The 26,325-nt window shown below is 43.2% G+C and overlaps 1 protein-coding gene across 2 annotated transcripts in view; it reads right to left on the bottom strand.

Annotated features, from left to right (window-relative positions):
- LOC118375798 (syntaxin-binding protein 5-like) overlaps window positions 1–26,325 on the bottom strand; it is a 253,656-nt gene that overhangs the window by 8,902 nt on the left and 218,429 nt on the right. For both annotated transcript variants that reach the window (XM_052492755.1, XM_052492757.1), the window contains one exon: window positions 23,156–23,338. In XM_052492755.1, the coding sequence (XP_052348715.1) occupies window positions 23,156–23,338 (183 nt within the window). The remainder of the gene's footprint in view (window positions 1–23,155; window positions 23,339–26,325) is intronic.

Below are 26,325 nucleotides of genomic sequence, written 5' to 3'. Positions count from 1 at the left end.
CCCGTTACCTTGCTTCAGATTGTCCATTACATATTTATAGTTCCAGCCTCCCCAGTAAAGTATTTATGTATTGCTCAACAATGACTCCTGTACTTCTCAATGACCTGACTCGGTGATGTCTGCTGCCTGAGCTTTGTGATCCAGACGCTGCAGACATCACAACGTAACAACAACGAGCGGCGTCCGCGTCGCCTAAACGGTTCATTGTAAATATTTTAATTCAAACAAGATTGGAAACGTCTCTAAGCATACTGAAGATGCTGTCTTCACAAACACTAGAACAAAAAAAACACAAAAAAACACAAAAAAATATCGGCCAAAATATAATCTTTATTATCTTGTGATATTTCACAACGTCTTGGATTATCAGGTAAACAAACAACATCCAGCCAGCCAGACAACCAGCCACCAGAGAAAACCAGAAAGGAAGAGAGAAAATATAACTCAGCAAGGAGAGCAGTGGTAGAATAAACCCAAAGTCAGGAAGAGATGCTGTAACTGGTCTTGCAGTGGTAGAATAAACCCAAAGTCAGGAAGAGATGCTGTAACTGGTCTTGCAGTGGTAGAATAAACCCAAAGTCAGGAAGAGATGCTGTAACTGGTTCTCTCACAGGAAAACAACACGGTTGTCTAACCCACATTCTACTATCTGTTGTTGTTGCCATTTTAAATGTTGCATATCCCTTGAGAAAGATAGACCCCCCCCCTGATATAGACACACCCCGAGATAGACACACCCCGAGATAGACACACCCCGAGATAGACACACCCCGAGATAGACACACCCCGAGATAGACCCCCCCGAGATGGACACACCCCCGAGATAGACACACCCCTGAGATAGACCCCCCGAGATAGACACACCCCCCGAGAGGGCGGTACACTGTACTGCATGGTTGTAGTGGGTTTACTAACGTGTTAGTTCTTGTAGCTGTGTTGCCTATGACGTGACAACTATGTAGGCTGTGTGTAGCGGTTAGCGGTCATGATATGAAGGTTTGGCATCGTCTGGTGACAGATAGCTAATGTGTTGTGCACTGAAGTCTACAAGCAAAGGGAAATGGTGAGAGGAGGAGAGCGCGTAGATAGTTGTGATAAGGAATTCTATACACAACGAGCAAAGGGAAATGGTGAGAGGGGGAGAGCACGTAGATAGTTGTGATAAGGAATTCTATACACAACGAGCAAAGGGAAATGGTGAGAGGAGGAGAGCGCGTAGATAGTTGTGATAAGGAATTCTATACACAACGAGCAAAGGGAAATGGTGAGAGGAGGAGAGCCCGTAGATAGTTGTGATAAGGAATTCTATACACAACGAGCAAAGGGAAATGGTGAGAGGAGGAGAGCGCGTAGATAGTTGTGATAAGGAATTCTATACACAACGAGCAAAGGGAAATGGTGAGAGGAGGAGAGCCCCTAGATAGTTGTGATAAGGAATTCTATACACAACGAGCAAAGTAATCATGCTGTTTTCATGTGGCTGCTATGAAAGTGACCTGTGTTTGATCAGGGGTGGATTCATTATTTTAAATGTATTGATTTATTTAGTTTATTTAACTAGGCAAGTCAGTTAAGAACAAATTCTTATTTACAATGACGGCCTACCATTCTGCCAATTCTGTTGAATTGGCAGAATGGAAACGGGGATGAACATACCTGAATTTGTCCAATAGAAACTCTCGTTTGCAACTGTTAGACTAATGATTACACCCTAGATCAGCTAGATGCAGGCAAGAGTGTGCAAGATGGTATTGAATGTGTCAGTGTCTGTCACCTTGACTACTAAACATTCTCTCAACTTCTGCACCTGCGTTGTAAACTTTCATTCATAGGCTAGGTTGTAGTATGATGAGTATGATCTACTAGCCTAAACCTATCAGAGTTACCTTGAACTGGGTGAATGGAATATGAATGACAGTCATCCAATATGCTGTAATAGAAATAAGGCCATGCTCATAAAAAAAAGTATTCCTCCCACATCTTAAACGGCACCAACCGACACGGCCGTGTGTGTAAAGCCTTAGTGATCAGTCCTTAGTGTTCCGTCCTTAGTGTTCCGTCCTTAGTGTTCCGTCCTTAGTGTTCCGTCCTTAGTGTTCCGTCCTTAGTGTTCCGTCCTTAGTGTTCCGTCCTTAGTGGTCCGTGCTTGGTGTTCCGTCCTTAGTGTTCAGTCCTTAGTGTTCCGTCCTTAGTGTTCCGTCCTTAGTGTTCCGTCCTTAGTGTTCCGTGCTTGGTGTTCCGTCCTTAGTGTTCCGTCCTTAGTGTTCCGTCCTTAGTGTTCCGTCCTTAGTGTTCCGTCCTTAGTGTTCCGTCCTTAGTGGTCCGTGCTTGGTGTTCCGTCCTTAGTGTTCAGTCCTTAGTGTTCCGTCCTTAGTGTTCCATCCTTAGTGTTCCGTGCTTGGTGTTCCGTCCTTAGTGTTCCGTCCTTAGTGTTCCGTCCTTAGTGTTCCGTCCTTAGTGTTCCGTCCTTAGTGTTCCGTCCTTAGTGATCCTTCCTTAGTGTTCCGTCCTTAGTGTTCCGTGCTTAGTGTTCCGTGCTTAGTGATCCGTCCTTAGTGTTCTGTCCTTAGTGTTCCGTCCTTAGTGTTCCGTCCTTAGTGTTCCGTCCTTAGTGTTCCGTCCTTAGTGTTCCGTCCTTAGTGTTCCATGCCATTAGTGATCCGTCCTTAGTGTTCCGTCCTTAGTGTTCCGTCCTTAGTGTTCCGTCCTTAGTGTTCCGTGCTTAGTGTTCCGTCCTTAGTGTTCCGTCCTTAGTGTTCCGTCCTTAGTGATCCGTCCTTAGTGTTCCGTCCTTAGTGTTCCGTCCTTAGTGTTCCGTCCTTAGTGTTCCGTCCTTAGTGATCCGTCCTTAGTGTTCCGTCCTTAGTGTTCCGTCCTTAGTGTTCCGTCCTTAGTGATCCGTCCTTAGTGTTCCGTCCTTAGTGTTCCGTCCTTAGTGTTCCGTCCTTAGTGATCAGTCCTTAGTGTTCCGTCCTTAGTGTTCCGTCCTTAGTGATCCTTCCTTAGTGATACGTCCTTAGTGTTCCGTCCTTAGTGATCAGTCCTTAGTGTTCCGTCCTTAGTGATCCGTCCTTAGTGATCCGTCCTTAGTGTTCCGTCCTTAGTGTTCCGTCCTTAGTGATCCGTCCTTAGTGTTCCGTCCTTAGTGTTCCGTCCTTAGTGTTCCGTCCTTAGTGTTCCGTCCTTAGTGTTCCGTCCTTAGTGATCCGTGCTTAGTGTTCCGTCCTTAGTGTTCCGTCCTTAGTGTTCCGTCCTTAGTGTTCCGTCCTTAGTGTTCCGTCCTTAGTGTTCCGTCCTTAGTGTTCCGTCCTTAGTGTTCCGTCCTTAGTGTTCCGTCCTTAGTGTTCCGTCCTTAGTGTTCCGTCCTTAGTGATCCGTGCTTAGTGATCCGTGCTTAGTGTTCCGTCCTTAGTGTTCCGTCCTTAGTGTTCCGTCCTTAGTGTTCCGTCCTTAGTGTTCCGTCCTTAGTGTTCCGTCCTTAGTGTTCCGTCCTTAGTGATCCGTGCTTAGTGTTCCGTCCTTAGTGTTCCGTCCTTAGTGTTCCGTCCTTAGTGTTCCGTCCTTAGTGTTCCGTCCTTAGTGTTCCGTCCTTAGTGTTCCGTCCTTAGTGTTCCGTCCTTAGTGTTCAGTCCTTAGTGTTCCGTCCTTAGTGTTCCGTCCTTAGTGATCCGTCCTTAGTGTTCCGTCCTTAGTGTTCCGTCCTTAGTGTTCCGTCCTTAGTGTTCCGTCCTTAGTGTTCCGTCCTTAGTGATCCGTCCTTAGTGTTCCGTCCTTAGTGTTCCGTCCTTAGTGTTCCGTCTCTCTCATTCCATTTCTATCCAAAATAAACTAATCTGGTCTTGGAGAATTTTGTATTATTCTGTACATAAATCCGAGACACTCAATTTAGTATGATATGTTATGTTTGGTATGGTTAAATAAGACAGATGGTTACTGAAATGGTTTGTCAGGGTGGATGGGTAGTGGTATAACGTGTATGTCTAGCAACACGACATTTGCAAGTTTGAATATCATTATGGACAACTTAAGCATTTTAGCCACTTGTCAACTACTTACTGCTTTTTAGCTACGTTGCACCACCTTAGCATGTTAGCTAACCTTTTCTCTAACCCTATTCCTAACCTTTACTCATAACCCTAACCTCTAGCCTAGCTAAATTTAGCGAGCTAGCTAGCTAACGTTAGCCACCTAGCCACCTCACCTCCTATCAAGAATAACCATTTCACTGTAAGTTCTACAACTGTTATATTCGGTGCATGTGACAAATACAATTTGATTTGAATTCCTAGCATATTGTATGTTTGGCAAATTCCTAACATATAATGCAAATTGTAACTTGTAATATATCATACGAAATGAGTGATGGACATCAACAAATGATTAACACATACCATACGAAACGTAACATATCATACTGAATGGAGTGTCTCGGATTACCATGCAGAATAATGCATGACCGCTCTGAGAAGAGGTTGAATAAAACACCCGCTGTCTCTCCATGGGAGCAGGTGCTACTTTTGACAAGTTACCATTTTTGGCTCTCCAGGTCAGCCATTGGCTAATCAAAGACATCTCAGCGTGAGCAACTGAACACCCTGCCTGCAGCGGTCTGTGGCTGGTCCATGGTCACAGTGCTTCTTGGGTCACAACTACCTCTGCCTGCCTTTCACCCCTCCATCCCTGCCACCTGCCTGATCGTCTGTGTGATCTGACACTCGAGCCGGTTGATAGAGCCCTCTGACTCTGACGCGCAGGTGGATAACTGTGATATGTCCTCTTCCTCTCTGTCCTGTGGAGAGATTAGCTCGTCTCTGCCGACTGGACGGACTGCTAGTTGCTGTCAGTCTGCTAATCCGACAGGGGGGGACAGAGCAGAGGATGGGCCAGGCAATGGAAGTGTTAGTGTGACTTGGATAAGAGGAGCTTTGGCCAGGTCTCTCTCTCTGTTTCACTGACAGGATCAGATAAACACAGTGGGAACGATGGAGATGGTTGAACATCTTACTCCCAACCAAACTTTGTTTTTGTGTTCTTTGCATACAGAAAGCTCACAGCATTATCACCCATGACTACCAAGTACCTTCGAGCTACGAATCGACAGATGCTAACCTCGACTTCGACCTCGACAATGGCTCCTACTTAATCTCAGACTCAGTTGTGCCCTTGTTTACACTGGACTCTCCATTTATTCGAGATAACCCAAGTGGTGCAAGGGAAGATGTGGGAGATACACGAGATACTAACCTCGTGGGAGGAAGGGCTGTGGAGACCTTGTTACATGCGATGAGGAGCGATGACTAGAAAGGAATTCGGCTAATCGTTTTATCTGTAGATTAATTGTCGGAGTAGAAAAAAGTAGTAAAAAGTAAAAGTATCCACTTCACATCACATACATGGTTAAAGGCTTTAAAAATAAATAAAAAACCTCGACCATGTCAGATATGGAGTTGAAATCTATTCCATTTTTGAGTTTGCTTCCTGATAATACACTTTTGTATACATCACAGAAGAATAAGGGATTTTGGTGGGTTTTTGAAATAATGTTACTTAGTTATTAAATTATGACAAATATGAATAACATTCGACCCATGAGGCCGCTAGGTCATTTGACTTCACTCTGGAGATGCTAACACTCTGACCATTTTTACTCTGCCCACAGAAATGCAGACAAGGACCTCCATCGTCCTCCCTTTGGCAAATCAGACCATGATTCCATTTTCCATACTTTAGAAATCAAATCAAATGGTATTGGTCACATACACATGGTTAGCAGATGTTAATGCGAGTGTAGTGAAATGCTTGTGCTTCTAGATCCAACAGTGTAGTAATATCTAACAAGTAATCTAACAATTTCACAACTACCTTTTACACACAAGTGTAATGGAATGAATAAGAATATGTACATACATAATTGGATGAGCAATGACCGAACGGCATAGACAAGATGCAGTAGATTGTATAGAGTACAGTATATACATATGAGACAAGTAATGTAGGGTATGTAAACATTATATCATGTGGCATTGTTTAAAGTGACTAGTGATACATTTATTACATCTCATTTTTAATTATTAAAGCGGCCGGAGAGTTGAGTCAGTATGTTGGCAGCAGCCACTCAATGTTAGTGGTGGCTGTTTAACAGTCTGATTGCCTTGAGATAGAAGCTGTTTTTCAGTCTCTCGGTCCCAGCTTTGATGCACCTGTACTGACCTCACCTTCTGGATGATAGCGGGCTGAACACGCAGTGGCTCGGGTGGTTGTTGTCCTTGATGATATTTTTGGCCTTCCTGTGACATCGGGTGGTGTAGGTGTCCTGTAGGGCAGGTAGTTTGCCCCCGGTGATGCGTTGTGCAGACCTCTACCCTCTGGCGAGCCTTACGGTTGTGGGCGGAGCAGTTCCCGAACCAGGCGGTGATACATCCTCGATTGTACATCTGTAAAAGTTTGTGTTTTTGGTGACCAGCCAAATTTCTTCAGCCTCCTGAGGTTGAAGAGGCGCTGTTGTGCCTTCTTCACCATGCTGTCTGTGTGGGTGGACCATTTCAGCTTGTCTGTGAAATTTACACCAAGGAACTTAAAACTTTCCACCCTCTCCACTACTGTCCCGTCGATGTGAATAGGCTAGCTTACAATCAACAACTCGAACAAGAAGTACCAGTGACGTGCACAGTATGGTGAAGAGGACGCTAAGCTACAAGACCGCTTTGCTAGCGCAGATTGGAATACGTTCTGAGATTCATCCAATAACATTGATGGTGTTTACCACATCAGTCACAGGCTTCATCAATAAGTGCATCGATGACGTCAGTGACCCAAACCTCCCAGACGAGCTGAATGCCTTCTATTCTCGCTTCTAGGGAAAACAACACTGATACAGGCCCCCCGCTGTCCTGGATGACCGTGTGATCTCGCTCTCCGTGGTCAATGTGAGAAAACTGCTGACTCTATTCACACGCAGAATCTATGCACACGCTGAATCTATGCACACGTTGACTCCATGCACACGCTGAATCTATGCACACGCTGAATCTATACACACGCTGAATCTATGCACACGCTGAATCTATGCACACGCTGAATCTATGCACACGCTGAATCTATACACACGCTGAATCTATGCACACGCTGACTCTATGCACACGCTGAATCTATACACACGCTGAATCTATGCACACGCTGAATCTATGCACACGCTGAATCTATGCACACGCTGAATCTATACACACGCTGAATCTATGCACACGTTGAATCTATGCACACGTTGACTCCATGCACACACTGAATCTATGCACACGCTGACTCTATGCACACGCTGAATCTATACACACGTTGAATCTATGCACACGTTGAATCTATGCACACGTTGACTCCATGCACACGCTGAATCTATGCACACGTTGAATCTATGCACACGTTGACTCCATGCACACGCTGAATCTATGCACATGCTGAATCTATGCACACGTTGACTCCATGCACACGCTGAATCTATGCACACGTTGACTCCATGCACACGTTGAATCTATGCACACGTTGACTCCATGAACACGTTGAATCTATGCACGCGCTGAATCTATGCACACGTTGACTCCATGAACACGTTGAATCTATGCACACGCTGAATCTATGCACACGTTGACTCCATGCACACGCTGAATCTATGCACATGCTGAATCTATGCACACGTTGACTCCATGCACACGCTGAATCTATGCACGCGCTGACTTCTAGTCAAACACATACCCACGTACACTTCAATTATCTGACTGCAACTACTACCGTTTAGTTAAGCACACGGACTCAGTACTGGTACCTGGTGTATATAGCCAGGTTATAGTTAATCACTGTGTTATTCTCATTCTATTTCTCTCTGAATTGTTGGGAAGGGCCCCTAACTAAACATTTCACTGCTAGTCTACACCTGTTGTTTACCAAGCATGTGAAAAATACAATGTTGTTAAACACACACACTCACACACACACACACACACACACACACACACACACACACACACACACACACACACATACAAAACACACACAAACATGCAAATTGACGCAACACACACACACACACACACACAAAACACACACAAACATGCAAATTGACGCAACACACACACACACACAAACACACACAAACATGCAAATTGACGCAACACACACACACACACACAAACACACAAAACACACACAAACATGCAAATTGACGCAACACACACACACACACAAACACACAAAACACACACAAACATGCAAATTGACGCAACACACACACACAAACACTCGCCACATACGATGCTGCTATTCTGTTTATTATCTATCCTGATTGCCTAGTCACTTTTACCCCTACCGCCTTGTATATATTACCTCAACCACCTCGTACCTCTGCACATTGCCTGGGTACCAGTACTCGTTGAATAAAGCCTCATTATTGTTATTCCTCGTTTACAGTTTTCTATTTTTATTTGCACATGTTCTTACTTTTTACCTCTGCATTATTGGGCTCGTCAGTAAGCATTTCACGATAAGGTCAACACCCCTGTTGTATTCGCTGCACGCGACAAATAACAACGTATTTGATCTGACAGTCTAGAATCCTGAGATTGACTCTGAAAGGTCAGAGAAGGGACTAGAGTAACTCTGTCTGATAGTCTGTCTGATAGTCTGTCTGATAGTCTGTCTGATAGTCTGTCTGATATTCTGTCTGATAGTCTGTCTGATAGTCTGTCTGATATTCTGTCTGATAGTCTGTCTGATATTCTGTCTGATATTCTGTCTGATATTCTGTCTGATACTCTGTCTGATACTCTGTCTGATAGTCTGTCTGATAGTCTGTCTGATATTCTGTCTGATATTCTGTCTGATATTCTGTCTGATACTCTGTCTGATATTCTGTCTGATAGTCTGTCTGATAGTCTGTCTGATATTCTGTCTGATATTCTGTCTGATATTCTGTCTGATAGTCTGTCTGATATTCAGTCTGATATTCTGTCTGGTACTCTGTCTGATAGTCTGTCTGATATTCTGTCTGATATTCTGTCTGATATTCTGTCTGATAGTCTGTCTGATATTCGATATTCTGTCTGATATTCTGTCTGATATTCTGTCTGATATTCTGTCTGATAGTCTGTCTGATAGTCTGTCTGATATTCTGTCTGATATTCTGTCTGATAGTCTGTCTGATATTCGATATTCTGTCTGATATTCTGTCTGATATTCTGTCTGATATTCTGTCTGATATTCTGTCTGATAGTCTGTCTGGTATTCTGTCTGATAGTCTGTCTGATATTCGATATTCTGTCTGATATTCTGTCTGATATTCTGTCTGATAGTCTGTCTGATATTCTGTCTGATATTCTATCTGATATTAGGGTACAAGGATTTTGTAAGTCATGTTTGCCATTCTTAACACTACATAAAACAATGCATTTGTCACAGTTTACTTCCACTAACCTTTTAACTGCTGACATAACCACGCATAACAATGTATGTTTGTTTTTTTTGTTGTGTGTGATTTGTGCAGCTCTTAAATATAGGTTATCGTACTACAGAGGTTATCTGGATAGTCAGATCCATAGAGAGTACAGTTGAAGTATTTGGACATTATCATTACATCATCATTCAGTATATGGACATTATCATTACATCATCATTCAGTATTTGGACATCATCATTACATCATCATTCAGTATTTGGACATTATCATTACATCATTCAGTATATGGACATTATCATTACATCATTCAGTATTTGGACATTATCATTACATCATCATTCAGTATTTGGACATCATCATTACATCATCATTCAGTATATGGACATTATCATTACATCATCATTCAGTATTTGGACATTATCATTACATCATCATTCAGTATTTGGACATTATCATTACATCATCATTCAGTATTTGGACATTATCATTACATCATTCAGTATTTGGACATTATCATTACATCATCATTCAGTATTTGGACATTATCATTACATCATTCAGTATATGGACATTATCATTACATCATCATTCAGTATTTGGACATTATCATTACATCATCATTCAGTATTTGGACATTATCATTACATCATCATTCAGTATTTGGACATTATCATTACATCATCATTCAGTATTTGGACATTATCATTACATCATCATTCAGTATTTGGACATTATCATTACATCATCATTCAGTATTTGGACATCATCATTACATCATCATTCAGTATATGGACATTATCATTACATCATCATTACATCATTCAGTATATGTATCATTACATCATCATTCAGTATTTGGACATTATCATTACATCATCATTCAGTATTTGGACATTATCATTACATCATCATTCAGTATTTGGACATCATCATTACATCATCATTCAGTATTTGGACATTATCATTACATCATCATTCAGTATTTGGACATCATCATTACATCATCATTCAGTATATGGACATTATCATTACATCATCATTACATCATTCAGTATATGGAAATTATCATTACATCATCATTCAGTATTTGGACATTATCATTACATCATCATTCAGTATTTGGACATCATCATTACATCATCATTCAGGGACATTATCATTACATCATCATTCAGTATTTGGACATCATCATTACATCATCATTCAGTATTTGGACATTATCATTACATCATCATTCAGTATTTGGACATCATATTACATCATATTCAGTATATGCATTATCATTACATCATCATTCAGTATTTGGACATCATCATTATCATCATTCACATTATCATCATCATTCAGTATTTGGACATCATCATTACATCATCATTCATTTACATCATCATTACATCATTCAGTATATGGACATTATCATTACATCATCATTACATCATTCAGTATTTGGACATCATCATTACATCATCATTCAGTATTTGGACATCATCATTACATCATCATTCAGTATTTGGACATCATCATTACATCATTCAGTATTTGGACATTATCATTACATCATCATTCAGTATTTGGACATTATCATTACATCATCATTCAGTATATGGACATTATCATTACATCATCATTCAGTATTTGGACATTATCATTACATCATCATTCAGTATTTGGACATTATCATTACATCATCATTCAGTATTTGGACATTATCATTACATCATCATTCAGTATTTGGACATTATCATTACATCATCATTCAGTATTTGGACATCATCATTACATCATCATTCAGTATATGGACATCATTACATCATCATTCAGTATTTGGACATCATCATTACATCATCATTCAGTATATGGACATCATCATCATATTATCATTACATCATTTCAGTATTTGGACATCATCATTACATCATCATTCAGTATTTGGACATCATCATTCAGTATTCAGTATATGGATGGATTTTACATCACATTACATCATTACATCATTTCAGTATATGGACATTATCATTACATCATCATTCAGTATTTGGACATTATCATTACATCATCATTCAGTATTTGGACATTATCATTACATCATCATTCAGTATTTGGACATTATCATTACATCATCATTCAGTATTTGGACATTATCATTACATCATCATTCAGTATATGGACATCATCATTACATCATTCAGTATTTGGACATTATCATTACATCATCATTCAGTATTTGGACATTATCATTACATCATCATTCAGTATATGGACATTATCATTACATCATCATTCAGTATTTGGACATTTACATCATCATCATACATCATCATTCAGTATTTGGACATTCAGTATTTGGACATTATCATTGCATCATCATTCAGTATTTGGACATCATCATTACATCATCATTCAGTATATGGACATCATCATTACATCATTCAGTATTTGGACATTATCATTACATCATCATTCAGTATTTGGACATCATCATTACATGATCATTACATCATCATTCATCATCATTACATCATCATATATGGACATCATCATTACATCATCATTCAGTATTTGGACATTATCATTACATCATCATTCAGTATTTGGACATTATCATTACATCATCATCATCATTCAGTATTTGGACATTATCATTACATCATCATTCAGTATATGGACATTATCATCATCATTCATCATTATCAGTATATGGATATGGACATTATCATTACATCATCATTCATCATATTTGGACATTATCATTACATCATCATTCAGTATATGGACATTATCATTACATCATCATTAGTATATTGGACATTATCATTATTTGGTTTTTTTTATCATTACATCATGTATTTGACATTATCATTACATCATCATTCAGTATATGGACATTATCATTACATCATCATTCAGTATTTGGACATTATCATTACATCATCATTCAGTATATGGACATTATCATTACATCACTTAGTATTTGGACATTATCATTACATCATCATTCAGTATATGGACATTATCATTACATCATCATTCAGTATTTGGACATTATCATTACATCATCATTCAGTATTTGGACATTATCATTACATCATCGTCGGAAGTTTACATACACTTAGGTTGCAGTCATTAAAACTCGTTTTTCAACCACTCCACAAATTTCTGGTTAAACAAATTAAACGCAATGCTTCCAAATACTAATTTAGTGTATGTAAACTTCTGACCCACTGGAAATGTGATGAAAGAAATAAAAGCTGAAATAAATCATTCTCTCTACTATTATTCTGACATTTCACATTCTTAAAATAAAGTGGTGATCCTTACTGACGTAAAACAGGGGATTTTTACTGGATTAAATGTCAGGAATTGTGAAAAACTGAATTTAAATGTATTTGGCTAAGGTGTATGTAAACTTCTGACTTCAACTGTATGTATTACCTTGTATCTGCACAACAAGCTTAACAACTACTTGAGCTGTGACTGAGCTGAGCGGTGAGCTGTACCCCTGTCACTGAGCTGAGTGGTGAGCTGTACCCCTGTGACTGAGCTGAGCGGTGAGCTGTACCCCTGTGACTGAGCTGAGCTGTACTACTGTGACTGAGCTGAGCTGTACTACTGTGACTGGACTGAGATGTGAGCTGTACCCCTGTGACTGGACTGAGATGTGAGCTGTACCACTGTGACTGAGCTTAGATGTGAGCTGTACCACTGTGACTGAGCTGAGATGTGAGCTGTACCACTGTGACTGGACTGAGATGTGAGCTGTACCACTGTGACTGAGCTTAGATGTGAGCTGTACCCCTGTGATTGGACTGAGATGTGAGCTGTACCACTGTGACTGGACTGAGCAGTACCACTGTGACTGAGCTGAGCTGTACCACTTCGACTGAGCTGAGCTGAGCTGTACCACTGTGACTGAGCTGAGCTGAGCTGTACCACTGTGACTGAGCTGAGCTGTACCACTGTGACTGAGCTGAGCTGAGCTGTACCACTATGACTGAGCTGAGCTGTACCACTGTGACTGAGCTGAGCTGTGCTGTACCACTGTGACTGAGCTGAGCTGAACCACTGTGACTGGGCTGAGCTGAACCACTGTGACTGGGCTGAGCTGTACCGCTGAGCTGAGCTGTACCACTGTGACTGAGCTGAGCTGTACCACTGTGACTGAGCTGAGCTGTACCACTTCGACTGAGCTGAGCTGTACCACTGTGACTATTAAGTACAGGCAAGGTACATGTCCCTCTAATGCTTAGTGGAGGGCAGAGTTCAATGAAACCATGCAACATTATGTTACACGGCTTGTCACTGTCTTAATGGTCTATTATCGCCTCTGTGAGTGCATATTGGACATCCATTTAGTTAAGCTGCACAGAGTCTCACCTCGCCTCGGCAGCAGACAGGCCAACCTGAATCAACCGGGCAGAAAAGGACCTTTGTGGAACTCATATCCCGTTCAGGATTAACAAACCGGACAGAGTTGTTCGTTCCGCTCGATACTCTGGAAACGCGTTTTATGTCATTTTGTCCATTTAGAGAAAATTACTCCTGACTGAGAGGGGTTCTTATCACAGGGCCAGGAGCTGAATGGCAAATATGTTTCTATTAGGCAAGATACTGTAAGGTGTGCATCTCAAATGGCACCCTATTCCCTACATAGTGCACTACTTTAGACCAGGATCCAAATGGCACGCTATTCCCTACATAGTGCACTACTTTAGACCAGGATCCAAATGGCACCCTATTCCCTACATAGTGCACTCTCTTTGACCAGAGTTCTATAATTCCTGATCAAAAGTAGTGCACTAAATCAAATCCCCCCCCCAAAAAAATTGGGGGGGTTCACATACACATGGTTAGCAGATGTTAATGAGAGTGTAGTGAAATGCTTGTGCTTCTAGTTACGCACGTATCTGAAATATCTAACAAGAAATCTAATAATTTCACTACAACGACCTTACACACACACACACAAGTGTAAAGGAACGAATAAGAATATGTACATAAAAATACATAAATTAGTGATGGAACAGAACAGCATAGGCAAGATGCAGTAGATGGTATAGAGTACAGTACATACAGTGCCTTGCGAAAGTATTCGGCCCCCTTGAACTTTGCGACCTTTTGCCACATTTCAGGCTTCAAACATAAAGATATAAAACTGTATTTTTTGTGGAGAACCAACAACAAGTGGGACACAATCATGAAGTGGAACGACATTTATTGGATATTTCAAACTTTTTTTAACAAATCAAAAACTGAAAAATGGGGCGTGCAAAATGATTCAGCCCCTTTACTTTCAGTGCAGCAAACTCTCTCCAGAAGTTCAGTGAGGATCTCTGAATGATCCAATGTTGACCTAAATGACTAATGATGATAAATACAATCCACCTGTGTGTAATCAAGTCTCCGTATAAATGCACCTGCACTGTGATAGTCTCAGAGGTCCGTTAAAAGCGCAGAGAGCATCATGAAGAACAAGGAACACACCAGGCAGGTCCGAGATACTGTTGTGAAGAAGTTTAAAGCCGGATTTGGATACAAAAAGATTTCCCAAGCTTTAAACATCCCAAGGAGCACTGTGCAAGCGATAATATTGAAATGGAAGGAGTATCAGACCACTGCAAATCTACCAAGACCTGGCCGTCCCTCTAAACTTTCAGCTCATACAAGGAGAAGACTGATCAGAGATGCAGCCAAGAGGCCCATGATCACTCTGGATGAACTGCAGAGATCTACAGCTGAGGTGGGAGACTCTGTCCATAGGACAACAATCAGTCGTATATTCCACAAATCTGGCCTTTATGGAAGAGTGGCAAGAAGAAAGCCATTTCTTAAAGATATCCATAAAAAGTTATGTTTAAAGTTTGCCACAAGCCATCTGGAAGACACACCAAACATGTGGAAGAAGGTGCTCTGGTCAGATGAAACTAAAATTGAACTTTTTGGCAACAATGCAAAACGTTATGTTTGGCATAAAAGCAACACACCTCATCACCCTGAACACACAATCCCCACTGTCAAACATGGTGGTGGCAGCATCATGGTTTGGGCCTGCTTGTCTTCAGCAGGAACAGGGAAGATGGTTAAAACTGATGGGAAGATGGATGGAGCCAAATACAGGACCATTCTGAAAGAAAACCTGATGGAGTCTGCAAAAGACCTGAGACTGGGACGGAGATTTGTCTTCCAACAAGACAATGATCCAAAACATAAAGCAAAATCTACAATGGAATGGTTCAAAAATAAACATATCCAGGTGTTAGAATGGCCAAGTCAAAGTCCAGACCTGAATCCAATCGAGAATCTGTGGAAAGAACTGAAAACTGCTGTTTTTAAATGCTCTCCATCCAACCTCACTGAGCTCGAGCTGTTTTGCAAGGAGGAATGGAAAAAAATGTCAGTCTCTCGATGTGCAAAACTGATAGAGACATACCCCAAGTGACTTACAGCTGTAATCGCACCAAAAGGTGGCGCTACAAAGTATTAACTTAAGGGGGATGAATAATTTTGCACGCCCAATTTTTCAGTTTTTGATCTGTTAAAAAAGTTTGAAATATCCAATAAATGTCGTTCCACTTCATGATTGTGTCCCACTTGTTGTTGATTCTTCACAAAAAAATACAGTTTTATATCTTTATGTTTGAAGCCTGAAATGTGGCAAAAGGTCTCAAAGTTCAAGGGGGCCGAATATTTTCGCAAGGCACTGTACATATGAGATGAATAATGTAGGGTATGTAAACACTATATAAAGGGGCATTGTTTAAAGTGACAAGTGATACATTTATTACATCCGATTTTTAATTATTAAAGTGACTAGAGATTTGAGTCAGTATGTTGGCAGCAGCCACTCAATGTTAGTGGTGGCTGCTTAACAGTCTCATGGCCTTGAGATAGAAGCTGTGTTTCAGTCTCTCTGTCCCAGCTTTGATGCACCTGTACTGACCTCGCCTTCTGCATGATAGTGGGGTGAACAGTGTTGTCCTTGATGATCTTTTTGGCCTTCCTGGGACCGGGTGGTATAGGTGTCTTGGAGGGCAGGTAGTTTGCCCCCGGTGAAGCGTTGTGCAGACCTCACCACCCTCTGGAGAGCCTTACGGTTGTGGGCGGAGCAGTTGTCATACCAGGCTGTGATACACCCCAACAGGATGCTCTCGATTGTGCATCTGTAGAAGTTTGTGAGTGCTTTGGGTGACAAGCCGAATTTCTTCAGCCTCCTGAGGTTGAAGAGATGCTGTTGTGCCTTCTTCACCATGCTGTCTGTATGGGTGGACCATGATCTGTCTGTGATGCATATGCCGAGGAACTTAAAACTTTCCACCTTCTCCAATACTGTCCCGTCGATGTGGATAGGGGAGTGCTCCCTCTGCTGTTTCCTGAAGTCCACGATCATCTCCTTTGTTTTGTTGACATTGAGTGTGAGGTTATTTTCCTGAAACCACACTCCGAGGGCCCTCACCTCCTCCCTGTAGGCCGTCTTTTCGTTGTTGTTAATCAAGCCTACCACTGGAGTGTCGTCTGCCAACTTGATAATTGAGTTGGATGCGTGCATGGCCACGCAGTCGTGGGTGAATAGGGAGTACAGGAGAGGGCTCAGAACGCACCCTTGTGGGGCCCCCGTGTTGAGGATCAGCGGGGTGGAGATGTTATTTCCTACCCTCACCACCTGGGAGCGGCCCGTCAGGAAGTCCAGGACCCAGTTGCACACGGCGGGGTCGAGACCCAGGTTCTCGAGTTTAATGATGAGTTTGGAGGGTACTATGGTGTTAAATGCTGAGCTGTAATCGATGAACAGCAATCGTACATAGGTATTCCTCTTGTCCAGAAGAGGTAGAGAAGTGTCCAGCGTGATTGTGTCGTCTGTGGACCTATTGGGGCGGTAAGCAAATTGGAGTGGGGTCAGGGTGTCAGGTAAGGTGGAGGTGATATGGTCCTTGACTAGTCTCTCAAAGCACTTCATGATGACGGAGGTGAATGCTACGGCACATAGTCGTTTAGCTCAGTTACCTTAGCTTTCTTGGGAACAGGAACAATGGAGGCACTCTTGAAGCATGTGGGGACAGCAGACTGGTATAGTGATGTAGGGCATAGGGTGCCAGTTGGGATACAATCACAGAAAAGGTCATGTAGCTAATTTGTCGAAGTGGAACATACAGTAAGTCTCTATAGCTGCCCTGACCGGATCTTGATAGGGGTATGATTATACAAAATGACTGCATGTTGATACCCATCCAGACAGCGTTTCGCAGTGGAGAGGTAAACGTTTTGCTGCCACGTCAATGAAACATGTCACTGTGTGGATGTCACCACTTGACAGTTTGTCAAATGATGTGATGATGATAGATTTTCTATTTAATATTATTTCTGAATGGTGCCTGGAGAAGTTTCACAACAAGAAACGAGATGTGGAGGGGTGTAACAAGGGACACACATGACCTCAGGCCCCATTGGAGGCCCTAGGTGAGGGGAGGAAATCTATAAAACACCTAACTTTGACAGGTATTAAGACAGCAAAAACCTGGTTAGAATGAGGTAAAGACCAGTCTGCACAGCACCTAGAGGGAGTGAATTGGTTTAGTCTTGATTCTTGGTAGACAGTGTTGGGGGTGAGGTGGAAGACAGTCTTGACACCTAGAGGGAGTTAGACAGGTGAGGGATGGAAGACAGTCTGGCGAAACACCTAGAGGGAGTTAGTGAGACAGTGTTGGGGGATGGGTAATGTAGTCTTGACACCTGGTTGACAGTGTTGGGGGATGGGACAGTCTGGCGAAACACCTAGAGGGAGTTAGACAGTGTGAGGGGAAGACAGTAGTCTGACTCCTGGTTGACAGTGTGAGGGGATGGGTAAGACAGTCTGGACACCTGGTTGACAGTGTTGGTGGGATGGGTAATGAGGGAGTCTTGAAAAACTCCCATTGACAGTGTTGGGGATGGGTAATGTAGTCGTTGACACCTTTACATTTTTAACCATGCAAGTCAGTCTTGACTCCTGGTGACAGGGAGCAGTATTTTCACGGGTTAAATGCATGTCTTGACTCCTGGTTGACAGTGGATAGGGGATGGGTATCATGTAGAGTCTTGACTCCTGGTTGAAAACTGTTTGAATCATGTCTGTAGTATAACAGAACTTATTTAGACTGGGACAAAACATTGACAGATTTTTTTGTTTTTTGATGGTCACTCTTTTCATTGGGAATCAGTGTTGGGGATGGGTAATGTAGTTCTATGACTTCCACTGGATGACAGTCTTTAGGGAACTGGTTGTAGTCTTGACTCCTGGTAATGACAGTGTTGGGGGATCTTGTACATTTACATTACATTTAAGTCATTTGACAGTGTTGGGGCGATGGGTAATGTAGTCATTCTCCTGGTTGACAGTCCAGTGGGGGACTTTAAATGTGCATCTAAATCCTGGTTGACAGTGTTGGGGGATGGGATTACTTTAGTCTTGATCCTAGGTATTCCAAAGAGGTGGGGGATCAGGTGTCTCCGGAATGTGGTCTTGACTCCGCTGGTTGACAGTGTTGGGGGATGGGTCCAATTGGGGGCCAGACTCCTGCGACAGTGTTGGGGGATGGGTAATGTACTTGACTCAGTGGTTGACAGTGTTGGGGGCCAGGGTGGATGTAGTCTTGCTCCTTGTTGACAGTGTTGGGGGATGGGTAATGTAGGTCTTGACTCCTGGTTGACAGTGTTGGGGCACCATGGTCTTGTAGTGGATGCGAGCTTCAACTGGAAGCCAGACAGTGTTGGGAGGATGGGTAATGTAGTCTTGAAGGTTGAACACCAGACAGTGTTGGGGGATTGAATGTAGGGTCTTGACTGTACTGGTTGATAGTGTTGGCGGATGGGTAAGTTTGTTTTGACTCCTGGTTGATCAGTCATCCCTTCTTCATGGGTAATGATTATATACTTTAAAAGTGTAGGGGAATGGGTACAAAAAGTAATTTGAAATGTTTTTGACAAAGTGTTGGGGGATTAATTGTCAGCTCTTGACTCCTGGTCCAGCAGTGTTGTTTACTGGCCCAATGCTCTAACCACTGGCTACCTGCCGGGGATAATGTAGTCTTGACATACTGGTACACACAGTGTGGCGGATGGGTAATGTAGTCTTGACTCCTGGTTGACAGTGTTGGGGGGCATGGGTAATGTAGTCTTGAATCCTGGTTGACAGTGTTGCGGGATGGGTTTTCTATGTATTTGATGCCTGGTTAATGATATCATGTCACCGTTGTGGGACTGGGTAATGTAGTTTGACTCCTGGGCGACAGTTTTAGGGGAGCTGGCAGAATAATGCCTGGGAAGTCTTGACTCCTGGTTGACAGTGTGGGGGATGGGGGTAATGACCTAAGGTCTTGACCACTGGTTGACAGTGTTGGGGGATGGGTAATGTATCTTGACTCCTGGTTGACAGTGTTAATGGAAAAATGGTTAATGAATAATATGAAACCTGTCTGACAGTGTTGGGGGATGGGTTTAGTCTTGACTCCTGGTTGACAGTGTTGGGGGATGGGTAATGTAGTCTTGACTCCTGGTTGACAGTGTTGGGGGATGGGTAATGTAGTCTTGACTCCTGGTTGACAGTGTTGGGGGATGGGTAATGTAGTCTTGACTCCTGGTTGACAGTGTTGGGGGATGGGTAATGTAGTCTTGACTCCTGGTTGACAGTGTTGGGGGATGGGTAATGTAGTCTTGACTCCTGGTTGACAGTGTTGGGGGATGGGTAATGTAGTCTTGACTCCTGGTTGACAGTGTTGGGGGATGGGTAATGTAGTCTTGACTCCTGGTTGACAGTGTTGGGGGATGGGTAATGTAGTCTTGACTCCTGGTTGACAGTGTTGGGGGATGGGTAATGTAGTCTTGACTCCTGGTTGACAGTGTTGGGGGATGGGTAATGTAGTCTTGACTCCTGGTTGACAGTGTTGGGGGATGGGTAATGTAGTCTTGACTCCTGGTTGACAGTGTTGGGGGATTGGGTAATGTATTGATGCTCGAATGCAACATCAACACAAATGTGTTTATTTGTCTTTGTTACTTCAATTTGATATTTAGGACTCTTATTTTTGTATATGTTTTTATATTTATTTAGTTAAAAAATATATTATTTATTTGTGTTGTTCCAAATGTGTGATTTTTTTTTACAGTTAGTGCAGAATGGTGACAAGATACACTAACTCAGGGACAATATGGCTGGTGTAGTAACACATGGTGTAAGTACTGTTAGTCCTGTTAGACCTGCTGTCCTGTTAGTCCTGTTGGTCCTGTTGAACCTAGTCCTGTTGGTCCTAGTCCTGTTGGTCCTGTTGGTCCTATTAGTCCTGCTGTCCTGTTAGTCCTGCTGTCCTGTTAGTCCTGTTGGTCCTGTTGGTTCTGTTGGTCCTGTTGAACCTAGTCCTGTTGGTCCTGGTCCTGTTGGTCCTAGTCCTGTTGGTCCTGTTAGTCCTGTTGGTACTGTTGGTCCTGTTGGTCCTAGTCCTGTTGGTCCTAGTCCTGTTGGTCCTGTTAGTCCTGTTGGTCCTGTTGGTCCTGTTGGTCCTGTTAGTCCTAGTCCTGTTGGTCCTGTTAGTCCTGTTAGTCCTGTTGGTCCTGTTGGTCCTGTTAGTCCTAGTCCTGTTGGTCCTGTTGGTCCTGTTGGTCCTGTTGGTCCTAGTCCTGTTGGTCCTGTTAGTCCTGTTAGTCCTGTTGGTCCTGTTGGTCCTGTTGGTCCTAGTCCTGTTAGTCCTGTTGGTCCTAGTCCTGTTGATCCTAGTCCTGTTGGTCCTAGTCCTGTTGGTCCTGTTAGTCCTGTTGGTCCTGTTGTCCTGTTAGTCCTGTTGGTCCTGTTGGTCCTGTTGGTCCTAGTCCTGTTGGTCCTGTTGGTCCTGTTAGTCCTAGTCCTGTTAGTCCTGTTGGTCCTGTTAGTCCTGTTGGTCCTGTTAGTCCTGTTAGTCCTAGTCCTGTTAGTCCTGTTGGTCCTGTTGGTCCTGGTCCTGTTGGTCCTGTTGGTCCTAGTCCTGTTGGTCCTGTTAGTCCTGTTGGTCCTGTTGGTCCTAGTCCTGTTGGTCCTGTTGGTCCTGTTAGTCCTGTTGGTCCTGTCCGGTTGGTCCTAGTCCTGTTGGTCCTGTTAGTCCTGTTGGTCCTGTTGGTCCTAGTCCTGTTGGTCCTGTTGGTCCTGTTGGTCCTAGTCCTGTTGGTCCTGTTGGTCCTAGTCCTGTTGGTCCTGTTGGTCCTGTTGGTCCTGTTGGTCCTGTTGGTCCTAGTCCTGTTGGTCCTGTTGGTCCTGTTAGTCCTGTTAGTCCTGTTGGTCCTGTTGGTCCTGTTGGTCCTGTTAGTCCTGTTGGTCCTGTTGGTCCTAGTCCTGTTAGTCCTGTTGGTCCTAGTCCTGTTAGTCCTGTTGGTCCTAGTCCTGTTGGTCCTGTTGGTCCTGTTGGTCCTGGTCCTGTTGGTCCTGTTGGTCCTGTTGGTCCTAGTCCTGTTGGTCCTGTTGGAGTCCTGTTAGTCCTGTTGGTCCTAGTCCTGTTGGTCCTAGTCCTGTTGGTCCTGTTAGTCCTGTTGGTCCTGTTGGTCCTGTTGGTCCTAGTCCTGTTAGTCCTGTTGGTCCTAGTCCTGTTGGTCCTGTTGGTCCTGTTGGTCCTGTTGGTCCTAGTCCTGTTCCGGTCCTGTTGGTCCTAGTCCTGTTTTTCCTGTTGGTCCTGTTACCCTAGTCCTGTTAAGTCCTGTTATTCCTATTTTCTGTTGGTCCTGTTGGTCCTGTTAGTCCTAGTCCTGTTCAGGGGCAGAACGACAGTTTGTCCTGTTGGTCCTGTTAGTCCTGTTAGACCTGTTGGACAACCTAGTCCTAGTCCAACGCTGTTGCACCACTAGTCCTGTTAGTCCTGTTGGTCCTAGTCCTGTTGGTCCTGTTGGTCCTGTTGGTCCTGTTGAACTGCAGTCCTGGTGAAACCTGGTGGTCCTGTTGGACCTAGGGAGTCCTGTTGGGGACTAGTCCTGTTGGTCCTGTTGGTCCCCAGTCCTTTAAATCCTGTTTGTCCTAGTCCTGTTGGTCCCCCCCAGTCCCAATTAGCTGTTTAACCAACCCATCGATGTACCACACAATCCCCATTAGCACCAACCCAAAATGCACCATTTGAGATAGAGATATACCCCCACGTTCAAGCACCACCCCTACAAATCCCCACCAAGGCATCTGCATCTGCAGTGAAAACCCCTAACAGCCCCCACCCCACAAACCTGGAGACACCCCACCAACCCATCAACCCCCACCACACCAACCCCACCACAACCCCCACTGAAATTGCACCACCCCCCCACCAAGCACCACCCCACAAACCCCCACCAAGCATCACCAACCCACACCGCACCAACCCCTAACAACCCCCACCCCACAAACCCCCACCCACCCCACCAACCCATCAACCCCCACCACACCAACCCCCACCGCACCAACCCCCACCAAGCACCACCCCCACCAAGCACCACGCCACAAACCCCCACCAAGCATCACCAAGCATCACCCCACAAACCCCCACCAAGCACCACCTCACCAACCCCCACCAAGCACCACCCCACAAACCCCCACCAAGCACCACCACACCATCCCCCACCAAGCATCACCCCACAAACCCCCACCAAGCACCACCTCACCAACCCCCTACCTGTTGATGACTGGTAGACATGCACTTAAGATGGGAGGATGAGGAGGGTAGGAGGAGGGTTTAGGTCAAGGGGAAGGAGACAAGCACGCACCTTCCGTGAGGGAGGAAACTGGCAAAGAGATCTCCATGCAAGCGGCAGACTGGGCCTTGCGGAAGGGTGGTCGGCCGGGGCCTCTCCGGGGGAGCCGCGGGCCCTCAGGAGCCCCAGGAATGCGAGACTTCCCCAAGGAGCATGGCTGGGAGGTGGGGCTAGTGCAATGTCCATTGACATGATCTGCAACAAAGACAAAGCATTTGCAAACAACTTCAAGAAAACAAAATGAAGAGATGAGAAAAGTCTACGATAAGGACAGGATGAGAGAAAGAGTTGGTGAGTTAGAGTTAAAAAAAAGTTTATGATTTATAGTTAAAGAGACAGAGTTAGTGAATTATAGTTAACCCCCTAGAGTCAATGTCCACGGCCGCGCGAAATTGAAATCAGCATTTCCAAAAAATCCCAAACACTTTAATCTGTTTGTTCTGCATGGGCAGCGTCTCAATTAAACCGATGTCACCCTTTCGTATTTGAGGTGAAAGTTGGCATAGCTCGAGCGATGTTTGTCAGACGATGAGACATCCAGAAAAATCTGTCTTTTCACAAAAACGTCTCTGTAGTGTCTGAATGGTTTGGCCCACAACCTACTAGAACCCCTCTGTGGAAAGACGAGTCTCTCATGCACACGAACATGTCAGATGTTCAGTAGAAAATTCCTTTCGATATTTTTTGAGACAATCTGTTTGTCCAGATAGAATGTTTTTCTATTGGCTAATAGCAGTAAGGCCAAATTCAATGTTTCATCAAATATGTTTTATATATATACTGTATATATGTATATATTATACCTTAAGGGTTCCTAAAACTCAAAACTCTAATAGCTAAATGATCCATGATATTACTTTTATCCCCATTTTTTTTGTGATTTGGTAGTTACAGTCTTGTCTCATCGCTGCAACTCCCCTACGGACTCTGGAGAGGCGAAGGTCGAGAGTCATGCGTCCTCTGAAACACGACTCTGCCAAGTTGCACTGCTTTTTGACACACTTCTCAATTAAACCCGGGAAGCCAGCCTCACAAGGAGTCGCTAGAGCACAATGGGATAAGGAAATCGCGGCCGGCGATGGCGAATTTGTGCGCCACCTCGTGCGTCTCGCAGTCACGGCCGAACCCGGGTCCGTAGTGACATCTGAAGCACTGCGAAGCAAGTGCCTTAGACCGCTGCACCACTCAGAAAACCCCTTGATATGACCATCTTAAAACAATTCCATAAGTGAGCTTAGCAGAACCCTCCCTCCTGCTTAGACTCTAGAGGGAGAGAGAAAGTTGGATACAGAAATAGTCGACATAGAAGGAGAAGATTAAATTCATCTGTGCCAAATAAAATTAAGAAATATCAAAAGGAATATTGATGAAAAATAACTAGCTATGATAAAGAAGTTAGAGTTAGAGAACATATACATATACATATAACATGTTAGAGAACATTCAGTAGGATCCGGCATTGAACAGGATCAGAGTCTTTCATCCTCTCTATCTTTGTCCTATGATGTGGCATTGAGAGCGTTTCACACTATCTGAACCAAACTTTATCTTACATTTGAGAATTAAAGTTGGGTTATCAATGACCAGCAGGGTGTTCAGCAGACCAGCATCAGGAGTGGTGCAGAACTTCAAATATTAAAGAAAGCATACACCTTCGGGTGGATTCCAGAGTGAATCAATATTCTACTACAGTTGGTTGATACTGTAGAGGAATACTGTGGAGAGGAATACTGTTGAGAGGAATACTGTGGAGAGGAATACTGTTGAGAGGAATACTGTGGAGAGGAATACTGTGGAGAGGAATACCGTGGAGAGGAATACATGAATACTGTGGAGAGGAATACTGTGGAAATGAATACTGTGGAGAGGAATACATGAATACTGTGGAGAGGAATAATGTGGAGAGGAATACTGTGGAGAGGAATAATGTGGAGAGGAATACATTAATACTGTGGAGAGGAATACTGTGGAGAGGAATACTGTGGAGAGGAATACTGTGGAGAGGAATACATGAATACTGTGGAGAGGAATACTGTGGAGAGGAATACTGTGGAGAGGAATACTGTGGAGAGGAATACATGAATACTGTGGAGAGGAATACTGTGGAGAGGAATACTGTGGAGGAATATTGTTGAGAGGAATACTGTTGAGAGGAATACTGTTGAGAGGAATACTGTGGAGAGGAATACTGTGGAGAGGAATACTGTGGAGAGGAATACATGAATACTGTGGAGAGGAATACTGTGGAAATGAATACTGTGGAGAGGAATACATGAATACTGTGGAGAGGAATACTGTGGAGAGGAATAATGTGGAGAGGAATACATTAATACTGTGGAAATGAATACTGTGGAGAGGAATACATGAATACTGTGGAGAGGAATACTGTGGAGAGGAATAATGTGGAGAGGAATACATGAATACTGTGGAGAGGAATACTGTGGAAATGAATACTGTGGAGAGGAATACATGAATACTGTGGAGAGGAATAATGTGGAGAGGAATACATTAATACTGTGGAGAGGAATACTGTGGAGATGAATACATTAATACTGTGGAGAGGAATACTGTGGAAATGAATACTGTGGAGAGGAATAATGTGGAGAGGAATACATGAATACTGTGGAGAGGAATAATGTGGAGAGGAATACATGAATACTGTGGAGAGGAAGACATGAATACTGTGGAGAGGAATACATTAATACTGTGGAGAGGAATACATGAATACTGTGGAGGGGAATACATTAATACTGTGGAGAGGAATACATTAATACCGTGGAGAGGAATACATTAATACTGTGGAGAGGAATACTGTGGAGAGGAATACATGAATACTGTGGAGAGGAATAATGTGGAGAGGAATACATTAATACTGTGGAGAGGAATACTGTGGAGAGGAATAATGTGGAGAGGAATACATGAATACTGTGGAGAGGAATACATGAATACTGTGGAGAGCAATACATTAATACTGTGGAGAGGAATACTGTGGAGATGAATACATTAATACTGTGGAGATGAATAATGTGGAGAGGAATAATGTGGAGAGGAAGACATGAATACTGTGGAGAGGAATACTGTGGAGATTAATAATGTGGAGAGGAATAATGTGGAGAGGAATACATGAATACTGTGGAGAGGAATACTGTGGAGAGGAATACATGAATACTGTGGAGAGGAAT

This window comes from Oncorhynchus keta, chromosome 34 (genome assembly GCF_023373465.1).
Source record: "Oncorhynchus keta strain PuntledgeMale-10-30-2019 chromosome 34, Oket_V2, whole genome shotgun sequence".
Taxonomy (NCBI): domain Eukaryota; kingdom Metazoa; phylum Chordata; class Actinopteri; order Salmoniformes; family Salmonidae; genus Oncorhynchus; species Oncorhynchus keta.
This window is presented reverse-complemented; position numbering and strand designations above follow the sequence as displayed.